We start from the raw sequence: 25,534 nt of genomic DNA on the forward strand, positions 1-25,534 counted from the left end.
AGGGGTAAATTATGAGGAGAGGTTCAGGAGAGAAGTTAGGAAATCCTTGTTTCACACAAGAGGTGATAGAAATGTGAATCACTCTGTGCCACAAAAAGCAATAGGTGTCAGATCGATTAATCATTTTAATTCTGAGATCCTAAATTTTTGTTAGGCAAGGACCTAGGCGAGTGGAAGGAGTTAAGGTTCAGATCAGTTATTGAATAATGGAGCAGGCTCAGTGGGCTGAATGACCCCCTCCTGTTCCTATATGTTCCTATTCCATGGGAAACTGAAATGAACAGTGCTGTTAACATTTCTATAATCCGCATACAATATGCCCACAGCCATGTCCCAGTGCCCAAACCATTTTGTTGTGGGTTTTGCTGCAGATATTTCAACAGGTTTCTTAAAAGCCTTATCTTTGATTTTAGATTTCCACTGAAATGGCTTTAACAATTGCAAGTTCCTCTTTGCTGATAGGGTGTGGTAATCTGTAGCATCTTGCGCTGTGAATTTCTAGAATGATTCAGCCGCTATACTTTAGATTCCACCACGCTCCCTTCTCCCTGGAGACAAAAGAATAACAGTTTTATTTATTAACAATTTTAAATGAATAAATTAATTAAACATGAATTTAAACAGCTTTAGCTTAAGGACTGCTAAGAGGGTGTGGGGGGTTGGGGTGGTGGGAGAGCTGAGGCTGGGGAGATGAGGAGAAATAGTTTTATGCACAAAATTGCTGTGATCTAGGACGCACTGCCTGAAAGGGTGGTGGAAGCAGATTCAATAATAACTTTCAAAAATAATTTGGATAAATACTTGAAAAGGAAAAAAAAATGCAAGGTAATGGGAGAAAGAGCAGGAGCATGAGACTAACTGGATAGTTCTTTCAAAGAGCAAGTGCAGGCACAACGGGCCAAATGGCCTCCTTCTGTCATGTAAAATTCTATGTGCCATACTGCATCCTTTAGCTGCTCCCTGTCTCCTGGATCCTGGCAGATTAATTTGTCTGTGAGTTCAGGGATATTTTAGAAACCCTTCTCCTTTCATAGTTTAACTTCATGGCAATGTGAATCACATGAGCCTTGTATCCAGGTAGAAATGCTGATCAGCTATTCTTTAAACCCACTTACGTTCTAGCTTGGAATTAAATAGACTGCTTAAAGCATAACTGTTTACAACCTGACATTCTCAAATGTTCCTGGGTAAATTCTATGACACACCACTCTATACTTACAGACACTCTTACATACCAGTTCCAGGGAATGGCAATAAAGCTTTTAAGTGAAATATAACATTTAAATAAGAGTCAAAGTGGAATAGAATTTTCTTTACATGGCAACAGAAGTAGGCTATTCAGCCCACTGAGTTTGCTCTGGCACTTTTTCTAGGCTTGTTAACACTATCTCATTAATCCAATTACCTTGCTAACTCAGAAGATACAATTCTTAGTTTGATACTAGTACCTACATAGTGGGACTCAGAGCTGGCAAACCAGAGTTATTTGAGATGAATCATGTAACCAAGGCCTTCTCAGGTTGGCACAAAAGCTCCCAGGGCACAATTTGAACAGGAGGGAAAATCTTTTCTGTGTCCTGGCCAACACTTATTGGCCAACCAACGCTACTCAAAAAGGAGACTAACTAGATGAGTTTGTACTCTGCAATATTTTAAGACCACAGCTGCTGTTATTCACTGAGCAAGTCAAATCCCAGAGGGAAACATATCTTACTATCATAACTTTTTTTTTATATTTTGAAAACAAGGAGAAAACTACTCATTGCAGAAACATAGAATCCCTGTACACTTCTAGGATTTTAAAATTAAAAGCTTTATTAACAAGAATAAGAAAAAAACTTAAGCACACAAGATTAAAATTACAGTTAAAACAGTCTTACGAAGCATTCCCCCCAAAAAACCCTGCTTGGTCAAAACACACAAGTAAACTACTTAGCAAGAGCTCCTTTATAGGTTTTTTAACCATAAAAATCCAGTAATATTACCCAAATCAAAAACTGCTGCTACTTTAATAAAATATACTACACAACTTCTCACTCTCTTCCACTCTGCTGTGGAAATCCGAAGCAAGTTCAGCAACTGACTGCTCTCTGAAAACAAATACTTCCTTGGCTTGAAACTGGGTGAATGCTTCAAACGTACAATTTTTCTCAGCACAGAGCTGGTCTCATGATATCTCCTCCACACAGCCAACACAACTCAACTATACATCTTTCCTTAAATATCTTTTTTTAACCCTTTAATCCTAGACTCCATTGTCCTAATCACCTCTCTGAACTCAACTTTTCCAAACTATAAAAACCTTTCATGTCTTCCTATTACCTCCACTTTCGGGTCAAATAAGATTTAATAACTTCCACGTGTTTACTTACTTTGTAAGTTGTTAAAGTCCCTTAAACTCCATTTGAAGTTTATTAGCTGAAAAGTCAAGTCTTTACCTATCACATAAAATTTTAAAACCCAAATTATTTATTTGTAATCCCAACTTTACCATAGCCTCTCATTACAAATGCGTGCATCTAGCACCTTTACCTTTCATCTCTCAGTTCCCACAGGCAAGCTGTCTTTACTAACCTTTCCCCAGATTAATTAAGCATGGACACACCCACACACACACAGTCTTCTTTACAGAATACTACCATATTCCCAAAAAATATTTTAAAAAGATAACATCCATCTTCACAAATTCTTAAACCACACTGCCTCTCTATCACCCTTAAAATGCTTCTTAAAATCCTACCTTTGTGGTCTATGGTCCCAATATTCCCTTATGAGGCTCAGTGTCAAATTTTGTCCGATACCGCTTCTGTGATTCGCCTTGGGATCTTTTACTATGTTAAAGGTGCTGAATAAATGCAAGTCCTTGTTGTGGGATCTTGCTGTGTGTAAATTGGTTGCTGCATTTGCCTACAAAGCAACAAGGACTGTATTTTGAAAGTAATTCATTGGCTGTGGAGTTGTTTGCAATTCCCTGAGGATGTGAAAGACATTACAAAAATGCAAGTCAACTCACTCCTGACTATAAAAATATTGCACCAGATGCAAGTAAGGATAGTGTAGAGTCATGAAAATATGATTATTCTCTGAGTTTCCATGTTTCTAGAGATAGGCACCCAACACCAAAAGGAAGAGTTGGCCCTCAACAAAGCAGGATTATAAAATCAGGTGAAAGTTCCTTAGGGTTTGTTTTGGACAAATTCACTGTTGAATTAATCTATGATTTTTGGCACAGTACTGAGAACTGTTTCATATTTGTGTTTATAATATCTGCTTAACTAGTCAAATTAATTATACTTTATATAAACTTAGTCAATGCCTCTTGCTTCTAAGCCTCAGTTAAGGTCAAGTTCCCATCAAGTCAAATGCTGTTTTCAGGTTGTCATTGTGTATAGACACTTCACAGATAATGGAGGGCTGTGGAAGCCAAGTCACTCAATATACTTAAGAAGGAAATAGATGTATTTCTAGACTCTAAAGGCATCAAGGAGAATGGCTTTGAGATAGAGAATCAGCCATGATCACACTGAATGGCAGAGCAGGCTCAAAGAGACGAATGACCTACTCCTGCATCTATTTTTCTATGCTCCTATGTTTCAATCTACTTTTCAAAGCTTACTGATGTTAAGATATTAACTGCACTTTATATCATTGCTCAAGGACAACCAAAAGTGCTTTATGTAAAACCATCTCAGGACATCCCAAATCTGCTTAACGCTCAATGAAGTATTTTGAAGTGTAGTCAATATTGTTTTGTAGGAAACACAGCAGTCAATTTATACACCAAGGTCTCCCACAAACAGCAGTGAGATAAAGATGTGATCATTGATTTTTTTTTAAGCAGCATTAGTTGAATTGCAAATATTGGTTAGGCTGCTGTTCTGTTGTTCCACCTTTCTTTAACATAATGCATGGGATCTTTTATAAGCACCCAAGATGTAAAGTCCCATCCGAAGGCCAGCACCTCTGACAGTGTAGCACTGCCGCAGCCACTGCACTGGGAGTGTCAGTCTAGATACACAGCCTCTGCAGTGAGACCTGAACTTTTATGTTTCTGCCTCAGAGTCCAGAGTGGTATCAACTGACCTAAATCTTATAAGTTCATCTCAGCTTAAGCAAGGAGCAGTTCCAGTTAATCTAAACTCACCAATGTTGCTGTCACCACATTTGTACTTGCTGATTCTGACCACAAACTTGGTTTCTTGATTCCACCAAAGCATTTGCGATACTCTTTCCTCACCTTTGTGCAGCAGCAGTGGTAGAAAAATAGGGGAAAGTTAAAAATCCAAGGTAACTTTAATTTTAAGCCATAAAATAATTCTTGCACCTCACGATGTAGGATTGAAAGAGTAATGAGGGCTTTAGGATGTCCGGTACCTGCTTGTTCAAAACACATAGGATGATGAAGATGAAGATGCCCTGGAAACTGTTGATGATGGTGAATAGATAGGCCATCACAATGGTTTCTTTCCTAAAGTGGAACAAGCCAAGAATCCAGGTACATCCCAGGATAAAAACCTGCGCGAGGGCTTTAAATGTCAGCATCCTACGAGAAGGAAAATATTGTGTAACTCAAACTTTAATGCAATAATTCACTGTAATGTTCAATTAATCAATTGTTCACTGTTTGATTATGTGAGTCTGGTGACTGATCTAGGTTCACTGTTCTCGATTGATTAAGCCTGGGTGTGTACCCAGAGCAAAGACACCACAGAAGGTACCAAAAGCTGAGCTGTAAACACGAGTGCAGGCATTTTGTGATTGCAAAGATATTTTAAAACTCTTGTAAATAAACCTGTTGCACACTTGGAAACTAATGTCATCTCTGCATTGCTCTGAGATATATAAAATACACAACAATCTGGAGTTGAATGCTAATCTCAGTGATGGTGACCACGAGACTATCATCAATTGTAAAAACCCATCTGATTCACTAATGTCCTTTAGGGAAGGAAATCTGCCGTCCTTACCTGGTCTGGCCTACATGTAACTCCAGACCCACAATATGTGGTTACCTCTTCGCTGCCCTCTGAAATGCCCGAACAAGCACTCAGTTCAAGGGCAATTAGGGATAGGCAACAAATGCTGGCCTTGCGAACGATGCCCACATCCCATGAAAGAGTAAAGGGGAAAAAAAAATCACCCCTTGTTCCTGATTTGTCTGCATCTTACTTTTCAACAAATCTTTCCTCTCCTGGAGCCCTTGATCAGGTGATAGGGTTAATGTTCCATGGAAGCCAATCTTATCATTGTACTTCATCGAAGTGACCACAGATTAGTTCACCACTGGCCTAAGTTTTCTCAATAAACTGATTCAGACAAAACAATAACAATATGGAAAGTCTTCCAGTTTCCTGCAGCTCCCATTCTTCCTCCAAGCTACAGGCCCCTACTGCCTGAAAGAAAGTTGGATTTAGCACGCAATTTTGGTCCTGATTTGAATTTGCCTTGAGGTGCAAAAACAGACAGCTGCAGGTTTACCAGCCAAGGGCTGATTAGTCGCGATTTTTCATGCAGTAATATGTGAGGGGCCTAGTGGGACTGGATAGGAAGGACCTATTTCCCTTAGCAGAGAGGTCAATAGCCCGAGGGCCTAGATTTAAACTAATTGGTGGGAGGATTAGAGGGGAGTTGAGGAGAAATGTTTTCACCCAGAGGGAGGTGGGAGTCTGGAACTTGCTGTCTAAGGGTAGTAGAGACTGATATCCTTTTAAATTTAAAAAAAAAGGCATACACTTGGATATGAGCTTCAAGTTCTGAATTTACAAGGCTCGGGGCCAATCGTTGGAAAGTGGGGTCAGGCAGCTCGACTCTTTTTGGATGGCACAGGTGCGATGGGTCAAATGGTCTCCTTCTGTGCCTTAAATAGGATACAGATGACTTAAATCACAACTTGTTGGCTTAAGTCATGTTCTTCCTGACCCTGATGGTGCCCTGCATAATGGACACTGGCCTTCAACCAAGTTCCTCAACAATTTTTAAAAATTTTTTTAAGTTCCATAAACTAAAAGATTGTGTGTGTTTTTTTTTTAAATCATTTATGACTTGAAGGATTTGTGGGAATAGCCAGAGAGATGAAGGGGGAGAAATGCAACTCATGGATTACTGTTTTGCTGCTGTAGCTAAAAATTTGAGAATAACTAATACATATTGAAGTGGGCCAGCAGACAGCCCATGCATTGGATGCTGGGCTCTAACAACCTACCCCGATGTAAAGTTAGTGTACAAGTGGGTAGAGCATATACCTCCGCCTAGTGGGTTGTGGTCTTGAGTGGCCTAGCCAGCAGTCCTCAAAGGAGGGAACTGGAGGCTGCTCAAAATAGTGACTGCAAAACTTCTTAAAAGTTTGAATTTTGTGGAGGCAGATGAGAGGAACGCAGCGTGAAAAAATGATCATGGGAGTCTCAGAATTGTTGTAAAAGCCCCAGCTCAGTCTGATCAATGGGCAGAAAGAGGAAAAAAAGACTTGCCTTACAATGCCTTTCACAATATCATGGCTTCCCAAAATGAAATGCTTTTTGAAGTGTATTCACTGTTGCAATGTATAAAGTGTGGCAAGCAAACTTGCGCACAGCAAGATCCCACAAAGAGCAATGTGACGATATTGCCAGGTGACCTATGTTGGGAAGTAAATGATGGCCACACCACCAGAGAGACCTCTCCTTGCTCATCTTCAAAACAGAACCGTGGGACTGTTTACATTTACCTGAAATGTCTCTTGCAAAAGACAGCACTCGCAACAGTGCAGCACTACTCAGTGCTGGACTGGGAGCGTCAGTCAAAATCTTGTGCTCAACTATCAGGCGTGGGATTTGAACTCATAACCTACTAATTCAGAGGCAAATGTGCGACCACTGAACACAACTGATGCAACCTACATCACTATACAAATATCACACTATGTAGTTGACTCTCAGTGCCTTCTAATAACTGCTACAAAGTTCAATAGCAAGAAGAAAATTGGAAGGACTATCAGCTCAGAGGCGGGTATATTCAAGGGGAACATCCACCACCTCATTGGTTCCCGAGGGATGGACTGTAAATGCTGGCCTTGCAGTATTATCCAAACTCAGGAAAATAAACAAACAGGATCTCCCCAGATTCTCCTGGGAATCTTGTGTTCTTACTAATATCTGGTCTCTGCAGGGAAAAGCGTGATGTGGGCATTAAATTAAGAGAAATATTTAACACTCTGGCAGTTTAGAAAAAGCAGCGTTCTTGGGATCTGCATCGCTGGCAAGGCCAGCAGTTATTGCCCATCCCTAGTTGCCCTTGAGAAGGTGGTAGTGAGCTGCCTTTTTGAACCATTGTAGTTTGTACAGTGAAGGTGCCCACACAGCAATGTCAGGTGAGAAGTCCTAGGGTTTTGACCCTGCAAATTAGTTGACCTGGATAGTGAGGGAATATTATGCTGATGACAACTGTCCAAGGTTATTTTTGGATGAAGTACTGGATAGTAACCGGCACCACTGAGTGAACTCCCATTAAGGGCTCCGATGCGGGGAGGGGAAGAAATTGGTGACAGAAATAAAGCACAGGCAAAGCTTATTTATAATTATCATGAAATGCAGATTACAACCACAAAGTACTTACGGGCATATTGAAGTTATTTAAGGAAGGCCTGTGTGTTTTTAAAGAAATACAAGCAAAGACACTGAGTAAAAGATGGCTGATAATGTACAGTGATTGCATTCTGGAAAATTCCTGTGTGGATAATAGTTGTTGGACTGGTCTTGAGAGGACATGGAGTGTCGCACATGAAAGATGTCATGGCCTTCTTCAAGCAGAGACACTTGAAGGGGGGATATGAAAGAGCAAAGGACTGAAATTTAATCTCCTGTGGTTGTAAAGACAATGGAGACTGTTTCCCACCTCATCAGATATCCAAATATCCATCTCCTGTTGATTTATATCTCAGGATGTGTAAAAAGTTCTGATATGAATGCAAATCATGACAACTTCTCCTTTCAGAGAAAACTTGTTTAAAAAGCTGGCTGCAGACCAGTGTTGGTGTGATAGCAGCAAGAAGAACCAGTCACCCCTGCAGAAGCAGGCTAGGTTTCTTGCTCGCTCTCTCTCTGTTGCTGGAGTTAAGGCTCAGCAGAAGCTACAGTCAAAAGGGAAAAGGACAGCCTCTTCAGCTACCCTGCAGAACCAAGTGTCTCCAACTGACTGTGAATCTGCCAAAGTCGGCTCTACTGGAATCACTCAATTTAGCAGCTGCAAAGTACCACCATCTATGCCTTGTGGAGAAGGCAAGGACTGATTTGTATATTTTAAAACTTTTATTTGGACTCTTAATTTCTGATCTGTGTTATTGTATATTGCTTTTTAAATATTTTTCTCGGGTCTTAGTAAACAAGAAACTTACTCTTTCTTTGACTCAAGAAAGCCTGGTTAAATTGGCTCCTTACAAAAAGTAAATACATTTGGACTGGGGAATGGTATCCACGGGGAAAGGATTTTAAAATTAATCTTGTCGTGACCAACCGAGGGGGGTTGAGTAAAGAAGGGGAGCCAGCGCATTCCTCCTCACCCGGGAGCATAACAGAATTGGGGTCCCATTCGGGAAAGTAATGAGTTGGGGGACCTCACTCGGAGGATCGGCCGTGGCCTAATAAGCATTATGAGTGGTGGAAATCATCTTATTGAACTGACCGTGTGTCTTTAATCTTCGACACTTTGGAGTTAAGGCCAGACAGCTGTTTTTGCAGTATCCAGAGTATGGAAACGAGGAGGGCTGTGTTGATCTGTTAATTTAAATAAACAATGTTAGAAGTTTGAGTCCGTGTTAGGCAGCAGCAGGTATTTTACACTGTGCATTAGATTAGGATGTGCAGTTGGCAAGAGCAAGATCTGAGAAGGAAAACACACCCAGAACTCACGCCACGTGCACTTATACATGCAACTTCTGTTTGCCTTATTTTATTTTAATTATTATCTGAAAATTAGTGGAAGTGGTGCGAACAAATGAGAGAATAGCTACCAGAATGATGCAGCAAACAGGTCCCAAGAAACTCCAGATAAATCCCCTCTCCAATTGTAGCCAACAGCTGTGAATGAAATAAAAGTTAGACTTAGATGCCAGCAAACACACCCATTCATTAACCCATCTGCTATTCTACTGACTAATTGACACAAATATTGGCTCAAATGTTATCCTGCAGGTGCTTTTGGAGCAGTGGGGTGGGGAGAGGACGTGGCGCTGTGGGGGGAAAAATAACACAGGAGTACAGGTTTCCTGAGCATCTTGCAGTTTTAAACTGCAAGGCTCTTTTAATTTTCGACAGGGAGCATTCTGTCTGCTAGCTAGCCTCGATTGACAGGCTGGTTGCCTGTTGAACAGAAGGCCGCAGCTGAGCTGACAGCAGCTAAGTCTAGTTGATGTGGCGGTGGGGGTGTGGGTTGGGTGAGAGATGTTGCCGGGTGTGGGGGAGAAGAGATAGGATGGGTGGGGGTGGGGTGAGGGGGGTGGGGGGAGGAGCAGGCAGATTGAGGTGTGTTGGGGTGGTTTACCGGGTAGCTTCATGGGCCAGGGAGAAACGCTCCTGCTCCTTCCCACAAGCAGCGCTGTAAAGGCATTTACCCTAATGGATTCAGCCCTTCAGGGCTCCATTCACCTGTCGGCTTTCCCGGGGCCTGGGAAACCTGGCTGACTGTAGCTCAAAATAGAATCATTGTTAAAATGAAGGCACACAATCTGTTTAAAAGGTTTGAGCCTCCTGCAAGTCGACTAGTCGCCCACCACTTGTCCTGCCTCCGTTATTACTGGGTAGGAGGAGGCTTTAAAACCAGTGGGAAACCTGTGACAGCTTTTTAACCCTTTAAACTCCACGCAAACCCAATCTACCTGCTTTTGGAGATTAAAACTCTATCTCAATCCTGGAAATCGTGCTAGCGTAACGAGGGCAGGTTGTGCAAAAAGTTGCCTTGTTTCTTTTTCGTGGACTACTAGGAAAATTACTTAACGCCGACCTTTCTGTCAGTCTGTGGGCTAAAACAAAGGTGGATTGAAACTCCCACACCGGCCTGATTTTGCATCTAAGTGAATGGGTGTCGAGTGAGTTAAAATCAGGCCCAACTGCGTGTGGCCAACGAAAAGGAAACAAAACAAAAACAGAATTACCTGGAAAAACTCAGCAGGTCTGGCAGCATCGGCGGAGATGCTGCCAGACCTGCTGAGTTTTTCCAGGTAATTCTGTTTTTGTTTTGGATTTCCAGCATCCGCAGTTTTTTTGTTTTTAGAAAAGGAAACAAACACTGATTTCCAACCAGAAGATCCACATCAGCTTTGTTTTTACAACTGGGAAATAGGACAGACGATGGCTCTCCCGCAGCTCAACAGTATGGCAGCTGTCCCCTTCTCTTGGCGGCAACTGGACTTGCTTTTCCAACATTACGGTGCCAAGTGGCCCCCCCGAGTTCTGTCAGCTCTGCTACTCCTGCTCACCTGCAAAAACCTGGTACCCAGGTTGGTTTTGGAGGAATTTGGCACTCACAACGTTTGCATTTATGCAGCAACTTTAATGGAGAAAAGCATCCCAAGATACTTCACAGGAGCGTAATCAGGCCCAAGTGGTGAGCAAACTAAAGGGTGGCCAAAAAAGGTGATCAAAAGATGTGGGTCAACTGGTTGTTAGACAATTCCTGACTCTTTCCTTTCTTCAACCAGTTATCAACTGCCTAAATGTCACCTGACACGGGGCAGCCATCTTTCTCTCCCCACAGGCCACCATGGGCTTTCCAGGGGGAATCCCCTGCCTCTGTGCTTTGTGGAAGAGGATGGTTGATAGCCTGGTTAGAAAACAGAACCTCGCCATTGGGTATATACCCTACAGCGGGGTATACAGGTAAAGATGCACTGGTCTGAGGGACAGCTCCTTCTAAAGGCTTTGCTTCACAAAAGGAAGCAGAAACCCAAGTCATTTCGCCTGCTGAAACCCGACTTGTCACTGCCTGGGAAAGTGAAACCTGCCTTTAAGTTTTATGCAGCAAGGTTACTCCAGACTGACTAATGTTTATCAGTGGCAATCAGTTGCGCACAGATGCATCAAGCAAGTGGCACACATCTTTGCTCACTATAGCACAGGAGCAGCTATGGGCCATGCAACACCCTGATACTTTCACTACATCCCAAAACACTTCACAGCCAAGTACTTTTAAAAGGTAGTCACTGTTGTCGTGTAGGAAACACAGCAGTCAATTTGCACACAGCAAGCTCCCACAAATAGCAATGTGCTCATGACCAGGTAATCTGCTTTCACAATGTTGGTTGCGAATCAAATATTGACCAGGGAAACAGGACAACCTCCTATGCTCTTCTTCAAATGGTGCCATAGCATCTTTTACACGCCCTTGAGAGAGCATTTAAAAGGTCACACTTCAAACTGTGCAGCATTTCCTCCAGACTGCAGTAAAGAGCATCGCCTCGATTTTGTGCTCAAATCTCTAGAGTGGGACTTGAACCCACACCCTTCTAACGTAGAGGCAAAGGTGCTACTCAACGAGCCACAGTTGATGCAAGCTATGTTCTTTGAAAAGCAAGACGGTGTAAGAAATCTGAATCCTAGGCTGGGGGACAAACCCATGGTTAGACCACATCTGACAGACCGGGAGCACCTCTGGCCACCACACCTTAGGGAGGTTATATTGGTCATGGAGAGAGTGCAGCATAGAGTAACCAGAATGATGCCTGAACCCCAAGGATTAAGCTGTGAGGTGAGATTATGCAAACAAGGGGCATATTCCCTAGAATTTAGAAGGTTAAGGGGGTGACTGAATCAAAATTTCAAGATATTAAGCGGAACAGATGTGTTTATAGAGAGAAACTATTTCTACTGGTTGAGAAAGCTAGGACTAGGGGCCATATTCTGATCATTAGAGCCAGGCTATTCGGGAGTGAAACTAAGAAACACTTTTAAACACAAAGGGTCGTAGGAGTTTGGAACTCTTTTCTACAAATGGCAACTGATGTGAGATCAGTTCCTAATTTCAAACCTGAGATTGGAAGGTTTTTGTTAGCCAAAGTTATGAAAGGATTTGGAGCAATGAGGGGGTAAATAGAATTAGGTGAGATCAGCCATGAGCTCACTGAATGCTGGAACAGGCTCAAGGAATTAAAGGGTCGACTTCTATTCCTATGTTCCTGTGTTCCAGAGTTTTTTGGCAAGTGGCAACATAAGGCGATACCTCAGCGAGTGAAGTTCTCTCCTTCATGGCCCATCAGCATCTGCCTCTTTAATTCACGATCTGTGTGTCACCCAGGGGTCTCCCCTCAGTCTAATAGCCCAGGGTGTTTGTATCCCTACAATAGTGTTTATAAGAGGTTGAATGATGGCCCGCAGTGCAGTCCTGGTAATGTTGGGCCCAACATACTGTGCAGCCTGTAGGTTCCCCTTTAAACACATCTGGATGACAACAACAGGAAGTGAGGTTACTATGGTTTCCTGATCAGATTTGACGTGTTGCTAACGGCAGCAGATGGGATGAGGGGCCTCGTCTGACAGTTTACTGCGGGACACAATAAAGTGAGAAGGGGCCAAAGTTCCTGAGCCTGCAGCTCTCACGTGCTTCCCTGTTTCAGGCCTTCCTCTCCAAGGGTTTCCGAGTGCTTCATCCTCACACTCGGTGGAAGGTCAGGGGCTTGATGGGACCACCACCACCCATCACAGCTCTTGGTCTCGGCCGCTTTGGATTGCCTTCCCGCAGAATCATACAGCACACGGGAAGGCCAGTCGACTATTTGTGCCAGTGCCAGCTCTTTGAAAGGGTTATTCGATTAGACTCGCTCTGAACATTCCCCATCGCCCTGCAACATTTTTCCTTTTCAAATATTTGTCCGATTTCCTTCTGAAAGTTATTATTGGATCTACATCCAGCACCTGATCAGGCTGCGCCTGAATAATTCGTCATCTATTTGTTTTTCTGCATGTTGTTTCTGGTTCTTTTCCAATCACCTTAAAACTGTGCCCTCTGGCTACCAACCCTTCTGCCACTGGAAACAGTTTCTCCCTATTTACCCTATCAAAGCCCTGCAGGATTTTGAATACTGTACCAAAACTCCTTAAGTTTTTCTGCTCTAAGGAGGAAAACCCCAGCCCTTCATGTAACTCCTTCAACATGAATACAGCAGTAAAAAAAAAAAATAGCTTTGACTATGATGACAATAGCACTGGTTACTTGCCAAAGGAAAACTTCTGCTACTGGGAAAGAGAATTCCAGATCTCCACCACCCTCTACGTGGAAAATTGCTTCCCGGTTTCCCTCCTAAACAGCCTGGCTTTGATTTCAAGGCTGCATCCCCTTGTTCTGGACTTCTCTACCAGAGAAAATTATTTCCCCGTATCCACAGAGTCCCTACATTGGCTGGGATTTTCCAGACCCACCCAGGGTGGGAATCATTGTGGGCGGGGCCTAAAATTTGGCGGATCTGCCAAAAGTCCATTGACTTATGGGTGGGAATTTCCAGGCCTGCGGCCGAAGGGACTGGAAAACCCTGGCTGTTATTTGAAATACTTCAAGTAGATTGCTCCTCAACTCTTCGAGATTAAGGCCAACATTCCATTAGCCTTGTTGGCTACTTTTTTTGTGCCTGTGTTTAGTGATTTGGATACCTGGACCATTAACTAAAGGTGTTAAAATTTTATTTAACTTCTTTAAACATTTTTATTCTAGTTACAAATGTTTTTAAATTACAATATCTCTGAAGTATAATCATGCCCTCATTTCTGACAGTTGTGGACAGCCCATGAGAAATTAATGAGCTCTCCATTTTGTCTCCCATTGCACTGCTTTGGGGAGCAAGTGGAGGATTAGGGTGCCCATCATAGGGATGGCATTGAGGGCACTCTCCTGACCCTTCTTCTGGTAACACACCTTCCTGTCTGCAAAGGCAGATGAGTTATTTCATTGGGACCCTCGGCAATACTTTCTCGGAGATCTCTGTCTGTGTCCCTCCAATGCTGACCTCTTGCGAGAGACTTGACAGGGTAGACACTGAGAGGTTCCTTCCCCTGGCTGGGGACTCTAGAACACAGTTGCGAGGGGGTTGGGGCAGGGTGTCAGGATAGGGGGGCTGATCATTTAGGAATGAGACGAGGAGAAATGTCTTCACTCAGAGGGTTGTGAATTTGTGGAGATCTCTACCTTGGAGGGTGATCCATGAGGGATGCTCCATGGTTGAATATATTTGAGACTGTGATGTGCAGACTTTTGGCCTCTCAGAGAATCAAGGAATATGGGAAGTGGGCAGGAAAGTGGAGTTAAATCCACTAATCATATTGAATGACAGAACAGGCTCGACAAGTCGCATGGTTCACTCCTGCTCTTATTTCTTATGTTCTTACATCCCTAATTTCAAACACTCCATCATTGGCAGCTGTGCCATCATCTGTGTGGGCCCTATGCTCTGAACTTCCCCCTCTAAATATCTCCGCCTCTCTCTTCTCCTGTAAAATGCTCCTTAAGAACTACCTCTTTGGCAAAGCCTTTGGGGAGACAACGGCATGGCGGCAATGTCACTGGGCTAGTAATCCAGAGGCCTGGGCTAATGCTTTTGGAGCATAGGTTCAAATCCCACCGTGATAGCTGGTGGAATTTGAATTCAGTTAATAAATCTGGAATATAAAGCTTGTCTCAGTGATAATGACCACGAGCTATCATTGATTGTCACAAAAACCTATCTGGTTCACTAATCCCCTTTAGGGAAGGAAATCTACTATCCTTGCCCGGTCTGGCCTACATGGGACTCCAGATCCACAGCAATGTGGTTGATTTTTAAATGCTCTCTGAACAAAGGCAATAAATGCTGGTCTAGCCAGTGACACCCACATCCCATGAATGAATAACTACACTAAAAAGTGCTACATAAATGAAAGTTATTGATTTCAGAAGAGCCAAGGAAAGTTACTCAAGCTTATGGAAGTAAGTGATCTCAGGACTCAGGAAGGGGGTATGGTTGCTTGCAAAACAGCAGTGGGCGAATTTCAGATCTTAGAATGTGCAGAGATCCAAGAGACTGGTTATATAAACACAAGCTGAACCTACCTAACTTGCTCACAGGGAGCTAACCACAGCCACAATAACAGAATACAACAGCCGGTCTACTAATCAATGAAAAAATGGGCTAGGCCAAAATTAGAACCCTTAAACACAAAACCACCAAGCAGTCCAAACAACAAATCCACTCCCCCAATAATGTGTGGCCAAGCCATGTGAGAACCACATTATAGTCTAAGCTATCCACAACTGTGTTCGAGCTGTTTATTAACGAACTCTGCAAATGGGCTTCAAACATCTTGTAGTTGAAATCTGAAGTTTTGAGTTTTGAAATCTTTGAGGAAATTGTTAAGACCATAAGATGTAGGAGCAGAAGTGGGCTATTCGGCCCATCAAGTCTGCGCCGCCATTCCGTGAAACTGATCTGATAATCCTCAACTCCACTTTCCTGCCTTTTCCCCATAACCCTTGATTCCCTTAGTGATTACAAATCTGTCTCTCTCAGCCTTGAATATACTTAACAACCCAGTTTCTACAGGCCTCTGGAGTAAAGAATTCCACAGATTGACTACCCTCTGAGAGAAGAAATTCCTCCTCATCTCTGTTTTAAATGGGCTGAGATTAAGCCCTTTGGTTCTAGGCTCTCCCACAAGGGGAAACAACCTCTCAGCATCTAACCTGTCAAGCCCCCTGAGAATCTTCTATGTTTCCATAAGGTCGTCTCTCATTCTTTTAAACTCCAGTGAGTACAGGCCCAACCTACTCAGCCTCTCCTCAAAAGAAAATAAACTTGTATCGTTATCAAGTGCAGTGATTCCCCTGACTTCTACCTCAGCAGGGTACATATTGTTGAAAGCCACCCATGGTTAGTTGTTAGCTGGGGGGCAGACAGGAAAGTGGAGTTGAGACCACAAGCAGGTCAGCCATGATCTTATTGAACGGCAGAGAAGGCTCAAAGGGCTGAATGGCCTATTCCTGCTCCTAAGTCCTATGTTCCTAGGAATATCCCTCCCTCCTCTTACCCAGGTGCAAGTCATCACAGGTCATGTTGACAATGTAAAGAACGCTGACCCATTCTGTACAGAAGTTTGGATGAAAGGTCACAACCTGGAGCTTTAACTCTGTTTCTCTCTTAGAGAAGCTGCCAGATCTGCTGAGCATTTCCAGCACTTTATATTCTTATTTCTAAATCATTCCCTAGGCTTGGATCAATAAAGGAACATCTTCATAGGGTGATTTAGAAATCACAGTGCAGGAGGAGGCGGCCATTTTTTTAATTCATGAGATGTGGGCATCACTGGCAAGACCATTTATTGCCTATCCCTAATTGCTTTTGACCAAGTGGTGGTGAGTCATGCTAAACCATTTGAAGTCAACCACATTGCTGTGGGACTCCAGAAGAGCTGACTGATGAGTAAGGATGGCAGATTTCCTTCCCAAACAGATATTTACAAACCAGATGGGTTTTTACAATGCTCAATAGTAGTTGTCATGCTCACCATGACTGAGACTAGCATTCAATTCGATTTCAATACCTGAATTTAAATTCCACCAGCTGCCTGTGATGGGATTTGAACCAATGTCCTCAGACCATTAACCTGGGTCTCTGGGTTACTAGTTCAGTGACATTACCACTAACCACCACATGCTCTGCTCCTTTCTCCTCATCATTCCCATGTTAAACAGCAACAGTAAGCCGAGGCTCAGCAGACCATATGTGTTGCTCTGAATCAGAAGATTCTGCGTTCAAATCCGACTCCTGAAACTTGATGGTGTAATTCTAGTGCAGTATAAGGAGTGTTACACTATTGGAGGTGCTGTCTTGTGGGTGAGATGGTCAACTGTGGTTCCATCAGTCTCTGGTGTATCTCAAGGGTTCCACACGGCACTATTTCCAAGCAAGGGCAGGGGAGCTTTCCCTGGTGTGCTGGTCCACATTCCTCCCTCAGGCTACACCAATAACAACACAGATCAGCTGGTCATAACCCCACTGTTTGCTGGAGCTTGCTTGTCAGTCATGTTTTCAACATTACAACCGTGATGACAACACTTCAAAATTCTTATTGTGAAAGGTCGGTCTTTCTATGTATCCTCGCCTCTGCTAAGAGCAGTCGGCAAGCGCTGACTACTCACTCTACAAATGTCTCAGTTGGTAATTGGATCAATTGTGTGACTTGAGGCTGGAAAGTCAGTATTACTCACTGTCTTGATGTTCCGAAACCACTGGGGTTGATGGCTGCAGAAATTCCCAGCACGACAGCAGGCAGCACATAACCAATCGTGTACAGATGTACATTACTGATAACGGTCATTCGAGAAACTTTAACTTTGCGGAGGTGTCTCACGATGAGAAAAAGGTATAGTCCTTCCAAAAACATCCAGGCAAATGCCACCAGGAAGAGGTAAAACAGAAATCCTGCTATAATTGCACACACAATCTGAAAGAAAGGAACAGGATTCCAAGTGTCAACCTCTGCCATGCTGAATGGTTCGATCTTTGTAGCGTTTTAACTAAACGATAACAGCCAAGAAAGCACTGCAAAGATTAAAAGCTTGTTAAGGATAATGTTAACTCTTGGTAATGGTATAAAATAGTTGATATCAGAGCTGTGAGATTATACCAATCAGGATATATCGAACAACACTTCTGATATGTCTTTTTCCCCCGTGTCTTGGCCAATACTCCATCCATCCCTCAATCAACATCACAAAAAAGGAAAGCTCAAAATTTTTGAAACCCCACTAAAAATCAGGAATACCGGCACCAGTAATACTGGAGTTCCATTTTAAGGAACACAAGGGCCAGTTCAGGGCAGGTTGCACATGTACCCAAGTTATACTGGTTTTCCCGCTATCACGGCGATTGTGGGAATATGTTGTGTACCCAGACCTCCCTGTCGCTTGCCATTTCAGCACTCCACCCTGCTCTCCACATGTCTGTCCTTGGCCTGCTGCATTGTTCCAGTGAAGCTCAACGCAAACTGGAGGAACAGCACCTCAACCTCTGACTAGGCACTTTACAGCCTTCCGGACTGAACACTGAGTTCAACAATTTTAGATCCTGAACCCTCTCCTCCATCCCCACCCTCTTCCCGTTTCTTCCTCCTCCTTTTTGTTTTTTCCAATAATTTATATAGGTTTTTCTTTTCCTGCCTATTTCCATTATTATTAAATGTATTTCCATCCATTGTTTAGATTCCTTCACCACACCCCACCCCCACTAGGGCTATCTGTACCTTGCTTGTCCTGCTCTCTACCCTTAATTAGCACATTCCTTTAGATAATATCACCACCTTCAACACCTCTTTGTCCTTTTGTCTGTGACATCTTTTGGTTATCTCCACTGGCTTCTTGTCCCAACAACCCCCCCGCCCCTTAAACCACTTTCCTATTTTTATTTAGTTCTGTTGAAGGGTCATGAGGACTCGAAACGTCAACTGTGCTTTTCTCCGCCGATGCTGCCAGACCTTCTGAGATTTTCCAGGTATTTCTGTTTCTGTTTTTGTTTTGGATTTCCAGTGTCCGCCGTTCTTTGCTTTTATTTATATGTTGTGTGCATGTTGTCTATTGGCCGTGGCGTTTCCTACATTATAACAGAGACTACACTTCAAAAAGTACTTCAGTATAAACGCAAGTCTTTGTTTTCTTTAAGCTACATCAGTATTGAAACAACTCCCCCTTGAGTAGAAAAGACACCGAACAAGTGGGGATGACAGTCTGACTTCAAAGCTTTGCGATTGCAAATAGTGAAAAAACAAGGTCACCGATCGTTCAAATGGTTGTGTGGGTTTTGTTTGGAGAAGTGAGATTATTATTCACTTTGCTGACGGTAGCTTTTCCTATTCTGTGTTCAGGCTGTGGCGCTGTGTTTTGGTGTCACTGGTTGGCGGCTGCTGTGTTTGTCTGTACCTTGCTCGTCCTGCTCTCTACCCTTAATGTCACCTATTAGCACATTCCTTAGCTAATATCACCACCTTCAACACCTCTCTGTCCTTTTGTCTGTGACATCTTTTGGTTATCTCCACCTATCACTGGTCCTCTATCCAGCTCTACTTGTCCTACCCCCGCTTAAACCCATCTTATATTTCACCTCTTTTCTATTTTCCCTTAGTTCTGATGAAGAGTCATACAGACTCGAAACGTTAACTGTGTTCCTCTCGGCAGATGCTGTCAGACCTGCTGAGTTTTTCCAGGTATTTTTATTTTTGTTTTGGATTTCCAGAATCTGCAGTGTTTTGCTTTTATCTGAGTGTTTGTCTCTGTTATGTTGTGTTATTAATTAGTTGCAGTTTGCTTGCATTGTATCTACCAGATCCCCCTTGCAGGACCTAATGTGGTGCTCGAGGCTGCGATTTTTCAGGCCTTTTCCTCCTGCCATTGCTGATTCCTGACAACTGTTTCTGCAAAGCCCTAGGTGTGTAGCGAGTGGACGAGGGGAGTTCCACACTCTGCCCTTCCTGCCGAACATGAACCCAGGGCTGTTTCAGCTCCTTGGCCTCGTTTTAAGTACACCAGGCCTGAACTCTGCTCAAGCACACCGTAAATGTGTGAAAGTAAACCTGGCTGGACCTGCGGGAAAGGTCCCTCAACAGCCAGGTACGTGAATCAGCACTGGCTGACAGGGATCACCGTCGGTCCTTGATTTAGAAGTGGGATCCGGCGGAGCCTGGTGTTATTCTGGTCCTTCTCCCTATGGTATTGGTGTTTCTTAGCAACAGGCACTGGCTTCAAGACCTCACAACATTAAGTTAAAATCAAGCCGGAGTCCAATTGACCCGACTTTTAAAGCTCAATGAGTTCCTTGCCTGTCCATGTTTTAACCGTTGCCATGCCCAGTTCTCACCAGGGAATGGGGAATTTCAAATTGGTTTATTTGGTAGTTTTTCTGGCTATTTGGTAGCTTTATTGTTCTGTTTCACTGTTCTTGCTGTCTTGACTTTCTTTGCAACTGGTTCCTTCCAAGCAACATCTGGCGACCTTTGCCAGTCGTGGAATGAAGGTCAATGATGCTCTCTACAAGTGGGCCTCCATTTCCTTCTCAGTGGAACCAGATAGACAATAGACAACTATCCAATTCGACAGACATGCATGCTTCCTGCAGGGCAGAGATAGTGCTCATATGAGAACTCACTTAGTTTAATGAACAGGAAAGGATTTCTCTCAGTTAATGTGTAGCTAGTGGGTGACTTCAACCCTTCTCACTAATGCCCAATTCCTTGAGAGTTATTTTAATGTTCCCTGTCATCGTACAACCCTAAAAAGTTAAGGGAGAAATGAGAAACCTGCATAACACCATTATCCAGCAAAGTCATTCACCTCAGAGATAAAAACAAAAAACTGCGGATGCTGGAAATCCAAAACAAAAACAGAATTACCTGGAAAAACTCAGCAGGTCTGGCAGCATCGGCGGAGAAGAAACGAGTTGACGTTTTGAGTCCTCATGACTCTTCAACAGAACTGATTGAATATTAGAAGAGGTGGATTATAAATTGGTTTAAGATGGGGGAGGGGTTGTGGGGGGAGAGAAGTGGGGCCTGTTGTACAAAGCAGCCTGACAGCACAAAAGCAGTGGAGAGGTGATGGTGTGATAGAGCTGGGAGTCTTCCATGCACAAGTGGGGTCTGATATGTGTTTGGGTGATTTAGAAACCTAGAAAGGTTTACAGGCCATTCAATCCTTTGTGTTTGTGCTGGCCCAAAAAGAGATATCCAATCTAATCTCACCTCCCTGGTCCTGGTCCATAGCCCTGTAGGTAACAGCACTTGAAGTGCATATGCAGGCATTTTTTAAATGCGATGAAGGTTTATGCCTCGCCCACCCTTTCAGGCAGTGAGTTCATGACCCTCACCATCATCTGGGTGAAAGATGCACCCCTTAACTCCCTTCCCCTGCCAATTACTTTAATTCCATATCCTTGATAATTGACCATTTTGGTAATAGAAATAAGCCCTTCCTATCCAGCCTATATAGGAGCTCCTGTGGTGCAGTGGGTAGTTCCCTGCCTCTGAGCCAGCAGCTCTGGATTCCAGTCCCACTCCAGGACTCGATGGCCAAGGAAGGTGCGTTCATAACACGGCCAAACAGATTGAGTTTCAGCCTGAAAATCCTTTGACTTGAAGGGCCAAGTGGCCTACTTCAGCTCCTGTTTCTTCCAATCTTACGTGGAAATTGATCCAATATCTTTGGATGATCCCACCAAGGGCACCATGTCAATGCCAAGTGGTAAGAGTGGGAAAGGTTCCTGGTCAGCCATTTGATGGAAGGAACGTCGGAGCCTCTGCCATCACTATCCATAGCTCCAGACTACAACAAGCAGGCGCATGTTACCACAGCAACTCGGACCCCCTGAGTGAACTGTAACTCACCACCATCCACTCTATCTAGGCCCCTCATAATTTTAATTGTTGATTACATCTCCCCTCAGCTTCTTCTGTTCCAAAGAAAACAAAGGCGACCTATTCAAAATAAAAACGTTAACTGCTGGGAAAATGCAGCAGGTCCAGCAACATCTGCAGAGAGAGAAGCAAAGCTAAGATTTTGAGTGTAATATGACTCACCTTCTGAACTGTCTATCCAATCTCTCCTCAGGGCTAAAATTCTCCATTCCTGGCAACATCCTTGTAAATTACTTCTGTAACATCCTTCCCATAACGCAGTGACCAGATCTGGACACAGTACTCAAGCTGCGGTATAACTAATGTTTTATACAGTTCTAGCATAACCACCCTGCTCTTATACTCTAGGCCTTGGCTAATAAAGGGAAGTAATCCATATGCTTTTTAACCTTCTTATGTAACTGTTCTGCTACCTTGTGGAATCTTTGACATGCACGCCAAGTTTCACCTCTACACTTTTCAGTATCCTACCATTTATTGTGTAATCCCTTGCCTTGTTCATCCTTCCCAATGCATTACCTCACACTTCTCCAGATTGAATTCCATTTGCCACGTTTTTTTGCCCATCTGACTTCATTGATGTCATCTTGCCAGTGACAGGTTTTACTCTCACGGTCAAATACACGGCCAATTTTCGCATCATCTGAAAACTTTTAAATGAGGGCCCCTACATTTCAGTCTAAGTCATTGATTTATACCAATGAACAGCAAGGGATCCAGTACTGAGCCTTGTGGAGCCCCACTACAGACAGCCTTCCACTCGCAAGAACACTGTTGATCATAACTGAACCAATTTTACATCAAAAGACATCTTTGAATGACGTCTCTGTCGATCTCTCCCCCATATCCCTGACCTTTATTTTGCTCCAACACCCCCCCCTTCTTAAACAGTATAAAATCCATCACATTTCTCCTTCTCTTCAGCTCTGAAGAAGAGCCAGATGGACTCAAAATGCTAATTCTGTTTCTCTCTCCAAAGAGGCTGCCAGACCTGCTGAGTTTTTCCCAGCATTTTCTGCTTTTATTTCAGATTTGCAGCATTGGCAGTATTTTGCTTTTTATCAATTTTGAATCAAACTTGCCACTTTCCCTTGGACCCCATGGGCTTTTAGTTTCAGAGTGCTTTCCTGGTCCCTGCACAGCATCCAATGAAACTATCAATAGCTGACCTACTGTTAACAACGGTTAAAGGGTGGGCCAGTGAGTTCTGATTGGAATTCCTCACCTTATTATCTGTCCTGGAAATCCCCGTTAGGAACAGTAGCAGTGCCAGGAAGAGACTCAGGGACAGGTTCAGGTGAATGGTCCGAGTCTCCTGCTGGATGGAACGACAGAAGGCAAACGTGATGATGCAAATTCCGAGACAGATGAGCGATAAGCTGACTCCAACGAAACTAATTATGTGAAAGAAAAATCCATCCTGCAAAAGAAAAGAGCAACAGCAGCGCTGACTCATACCAGAAGCGTGTGCAGAATATACTACAACTAGAAATTCGAAACCCTTTTCGGATGCATTGAATTGAATATGCTCAAGGCTGAGTTAGACGGAGTTTTGATCTAAAAGGCAGTCAAGGGTCATGGGGGGGCAGACAGGAGTTATGGCCACTATCTAATCAGCCATGATCTTACCGAATGGCAGAGCAGGCTCAAGAGGACGAATGGTCTGCTCCTGCTCCTGTTTCTTATGATCCAGAGGCACCGGTGAAAGGGATGGGAAGTGAATCCATTGCTCGAGAAGCTCCAGCTATAATTGAATGGATAAGAGTGGAACCAATAAAGATCGTTGCGCTGGGCAATGGAGGAGACACATTAGGAGAGGATGGTGTGGTCAATAGTGTCCACGTTTGCAGAAAGGTCGAAGGTCACAGTCATAACATGTGACCATTTTGGTTTTAAGACAGGAAGACCCTTTTAGAGAGATTTAAACAAGGTGTTGGGAGAAAGATGGCCACAGAGGTGAGATGATAGGCAATTTTAACAATGTGGGAATGGATCTATTTCTGATGTTTTCTGGCATCAATCAGCTGGGAATCAGGCATAGCTCAATGGGTGGCAATTTCACCTCTGAGTCAGCTGATTGTAAATTCAAGTCCCACACCAGGACTGAGCATATAATCTAGACTAGAGTTCCCACTACAGTTTGGGGGAGTGCTGCAGTGTCAAAGGTGCTGTTTTTCAAGTGAGACATTAAAGTAGGCCTCATCTGCTCTCTCAGGTGGATGTAAAAGATTTGATGACAACATTCAATGAAGAGCAGAGAAGCTCTACCTAGTTCCTGGCCAATACTTATCCCTCAAATAGCAAAAGTAAAACACCAGTCATTTGTCACATTTGCTGTTTGTGAGACCTTGCTGTGCGCAAATTGGCTACAACACCTCCTGTATTACAAGATTGTAAAAAACTTAAAAATATTACATTGGTTGTTAGGCAGTTTGGAATGCCGTGAAAGGTGCTTTTACTGGAAATCTTTCTCTCTTTATCAGAAATGTTGATGGGATGGAGGAGGAAGGGAACACTACATCCATCCATCCCCTCCATTTTGACGTCACTTTGGTGATGGGATGAGTGCGAGGTTGGTCTCCCCTGAAATCTCAGCAGTTCTGCCTGTCGATCATATAGCCAGTGGAGGGCACCTTCAAACCTACCTCTATAACCATACCGATGGTCACCTGACCCAGTACTCCTGCAAATGGGCCTTACAATGCAGTAGGCATATGGAAAGCAATCCGAGAAACATTGATTGCCATTGGAATATTGGGAAAAAAAACACACACACATGAATGGAGCAGGGATCACTTGGAAGTCTGCTGAACACATTTGCCAATCTGGCCTGCAGGTGCCCTAGAATTCCATCAGCCAAATGAGTAGATATCCCATGGGTGTCACAAGGAAGCAGCTTAGTCATCCATTATGGGAATGACCCCAACCCTAACTTTTGGGACAAAGGAAAGGCCTGTCCCACTGCTCTTCAGGCAGTCAATACAGATGTCTTATTTGTTTGCTCTTTCATGAGATGTAGGCGTCACTGGCAAGGCCAGCATTTGTTGCCCATCCTTAATTGCTTTGATCCAAGTGGCTTGCTAGACCATTTCAGGGGACAGTAAAGAAGAGACTACTTTACTGTGGGTCTGGAGTCACATGTAGGCCAGGCCAGGCAAGGATGGCAGATTTCCTTCCTTACAGGGCATTAGTGACCCAGATGGGTTTTTACAATAATCAGTACTGAGACTAGCTTTCAATTCCAGATTTAAAAATAAATAATTGAATTTAATTCCACCAGCTGCCATGTTGGTATTTGAGCCCCTGTCCCTAGAGCCTGAACCTCTGGATTACTGGTGTGGTGACATTACTGCTATACCACCAACTCCCCTAGCCTGCATTTCTGTTACAGGATGCCAAATGCATAAACCCTATACATCATAAAGAATGCATGTTCAGAGAGCATGAGAACCTTGTTTAGCCCAAAGGAAATTGCGTCTCAACCAGGACTGGATGGTGGGGTAGGAGCATGACAAAAAAGTACACCATGGAGGGATTGAGAGAGATGGTGGCAAAGTTGACCTATGTGTTGTCAACGTACAAGTGGATCTTTGGAATTCTCTTTCCCAGAGAGTAGTGGAGGCTGGGCCATTGAATATGTTCAAGGTTGAGTTAGACGGATTACATTGGAGTTAAGAGTTGTTGGGGGGGAGGGAAATGGACTTTAAATCATTATCAGATCAGCCACGATGAGTGGTGGAGCAGATTCAAGGAGCTGAACGGCGTACCCTTGCTCCTATTTCTTATAATCTTATATGGAAACTGATCTTGTGTCTTTGGGTGATGCCACCAAGGGGCAGCATGTAGATCAAGAAATGCAGGGACCAAGGGTAGATCCTTAGGAGACTAAGAGGCAATGGTGAATGGAATGGGAAGTGAAGCCATTGCTTGCATTGGAATGGCTATGGTGGGTTACGAGTGGAACCAAGTCAAGGCCACTGAGCTGGGTAATGCAGGAAGCGTGTTGGAAGAGGATGGTGTGGCCAACAGTATCAAAGGTTGCGGTAAGGTTGAGGGTCTCAGTTGCAAAATGCCTTTGCCTCCGACTATTTTGGCTTTTAAAGACAGCAAAACACTTTGCGAGATCAAAACAGGATTTTGCAAGA

The 25,534-nt window shown here is 43.5% G+C and overlaps 1 protein-coding gene across 1 annotated transcript in view; it reads right to left on the bottom strand.

Annotated features, from left to right (window-relative positions):
* Positions 1–294: 294 nt before the first annotated feature.
* The window catches only part of LOC121271175 (adhesion G protein-coupled receptor E1-like), a 47,403-nt gene continuing 22,163 nt past the window's right edge, over positions 295–25,534 (bottom strand). The window contains exons 10-16 of the mRNA XM_041176938.1: positions 22,615–22,809; positions 17,197–17,432; positions 8,984–9,050; positions 8,656–8,747; positions 4,375–4,543; positions 4,145–4,237; positions 295–548 (exon numbers count right to left, since the gene is read on the bottom strand). Coding sequence (XP_041032872.1) covers positions 516–548; positions 4,145–4,237; positions 4,375–4,543; positions 8,656–8,747; positions 8,984–9,050; positions 17,197–17,432; positions 22,615–22,809 — 885 coding nt within the window. The 3' untranslated portion in view covers positions 295–515. The remainder of the gene's footprint in view (positions 549–4,144; positions 4,238–4,374; positions 4,544–8,655; positions 8,748–8,983; positions 9,051–17,196; positions 17,433–22,614; positions 22,810–25,534) is intronic.

Source organism: Carcharodon carcharias, chromosome 30 (genome assembly GCF_017639515.1).
Source record: "Carcharodon carcharias isolate sCarCar2 chromosome 30, sCarCar2.pri, whole genome shotgun sequence".
Classification (NCBI taxonomy): domain Eukaryota; kingdom Metazoa; phylum Chordata; class Chondrichthyes; order Lamniformes; family Lamnidae; genus Carcharodon; species Carcharodon carcharias.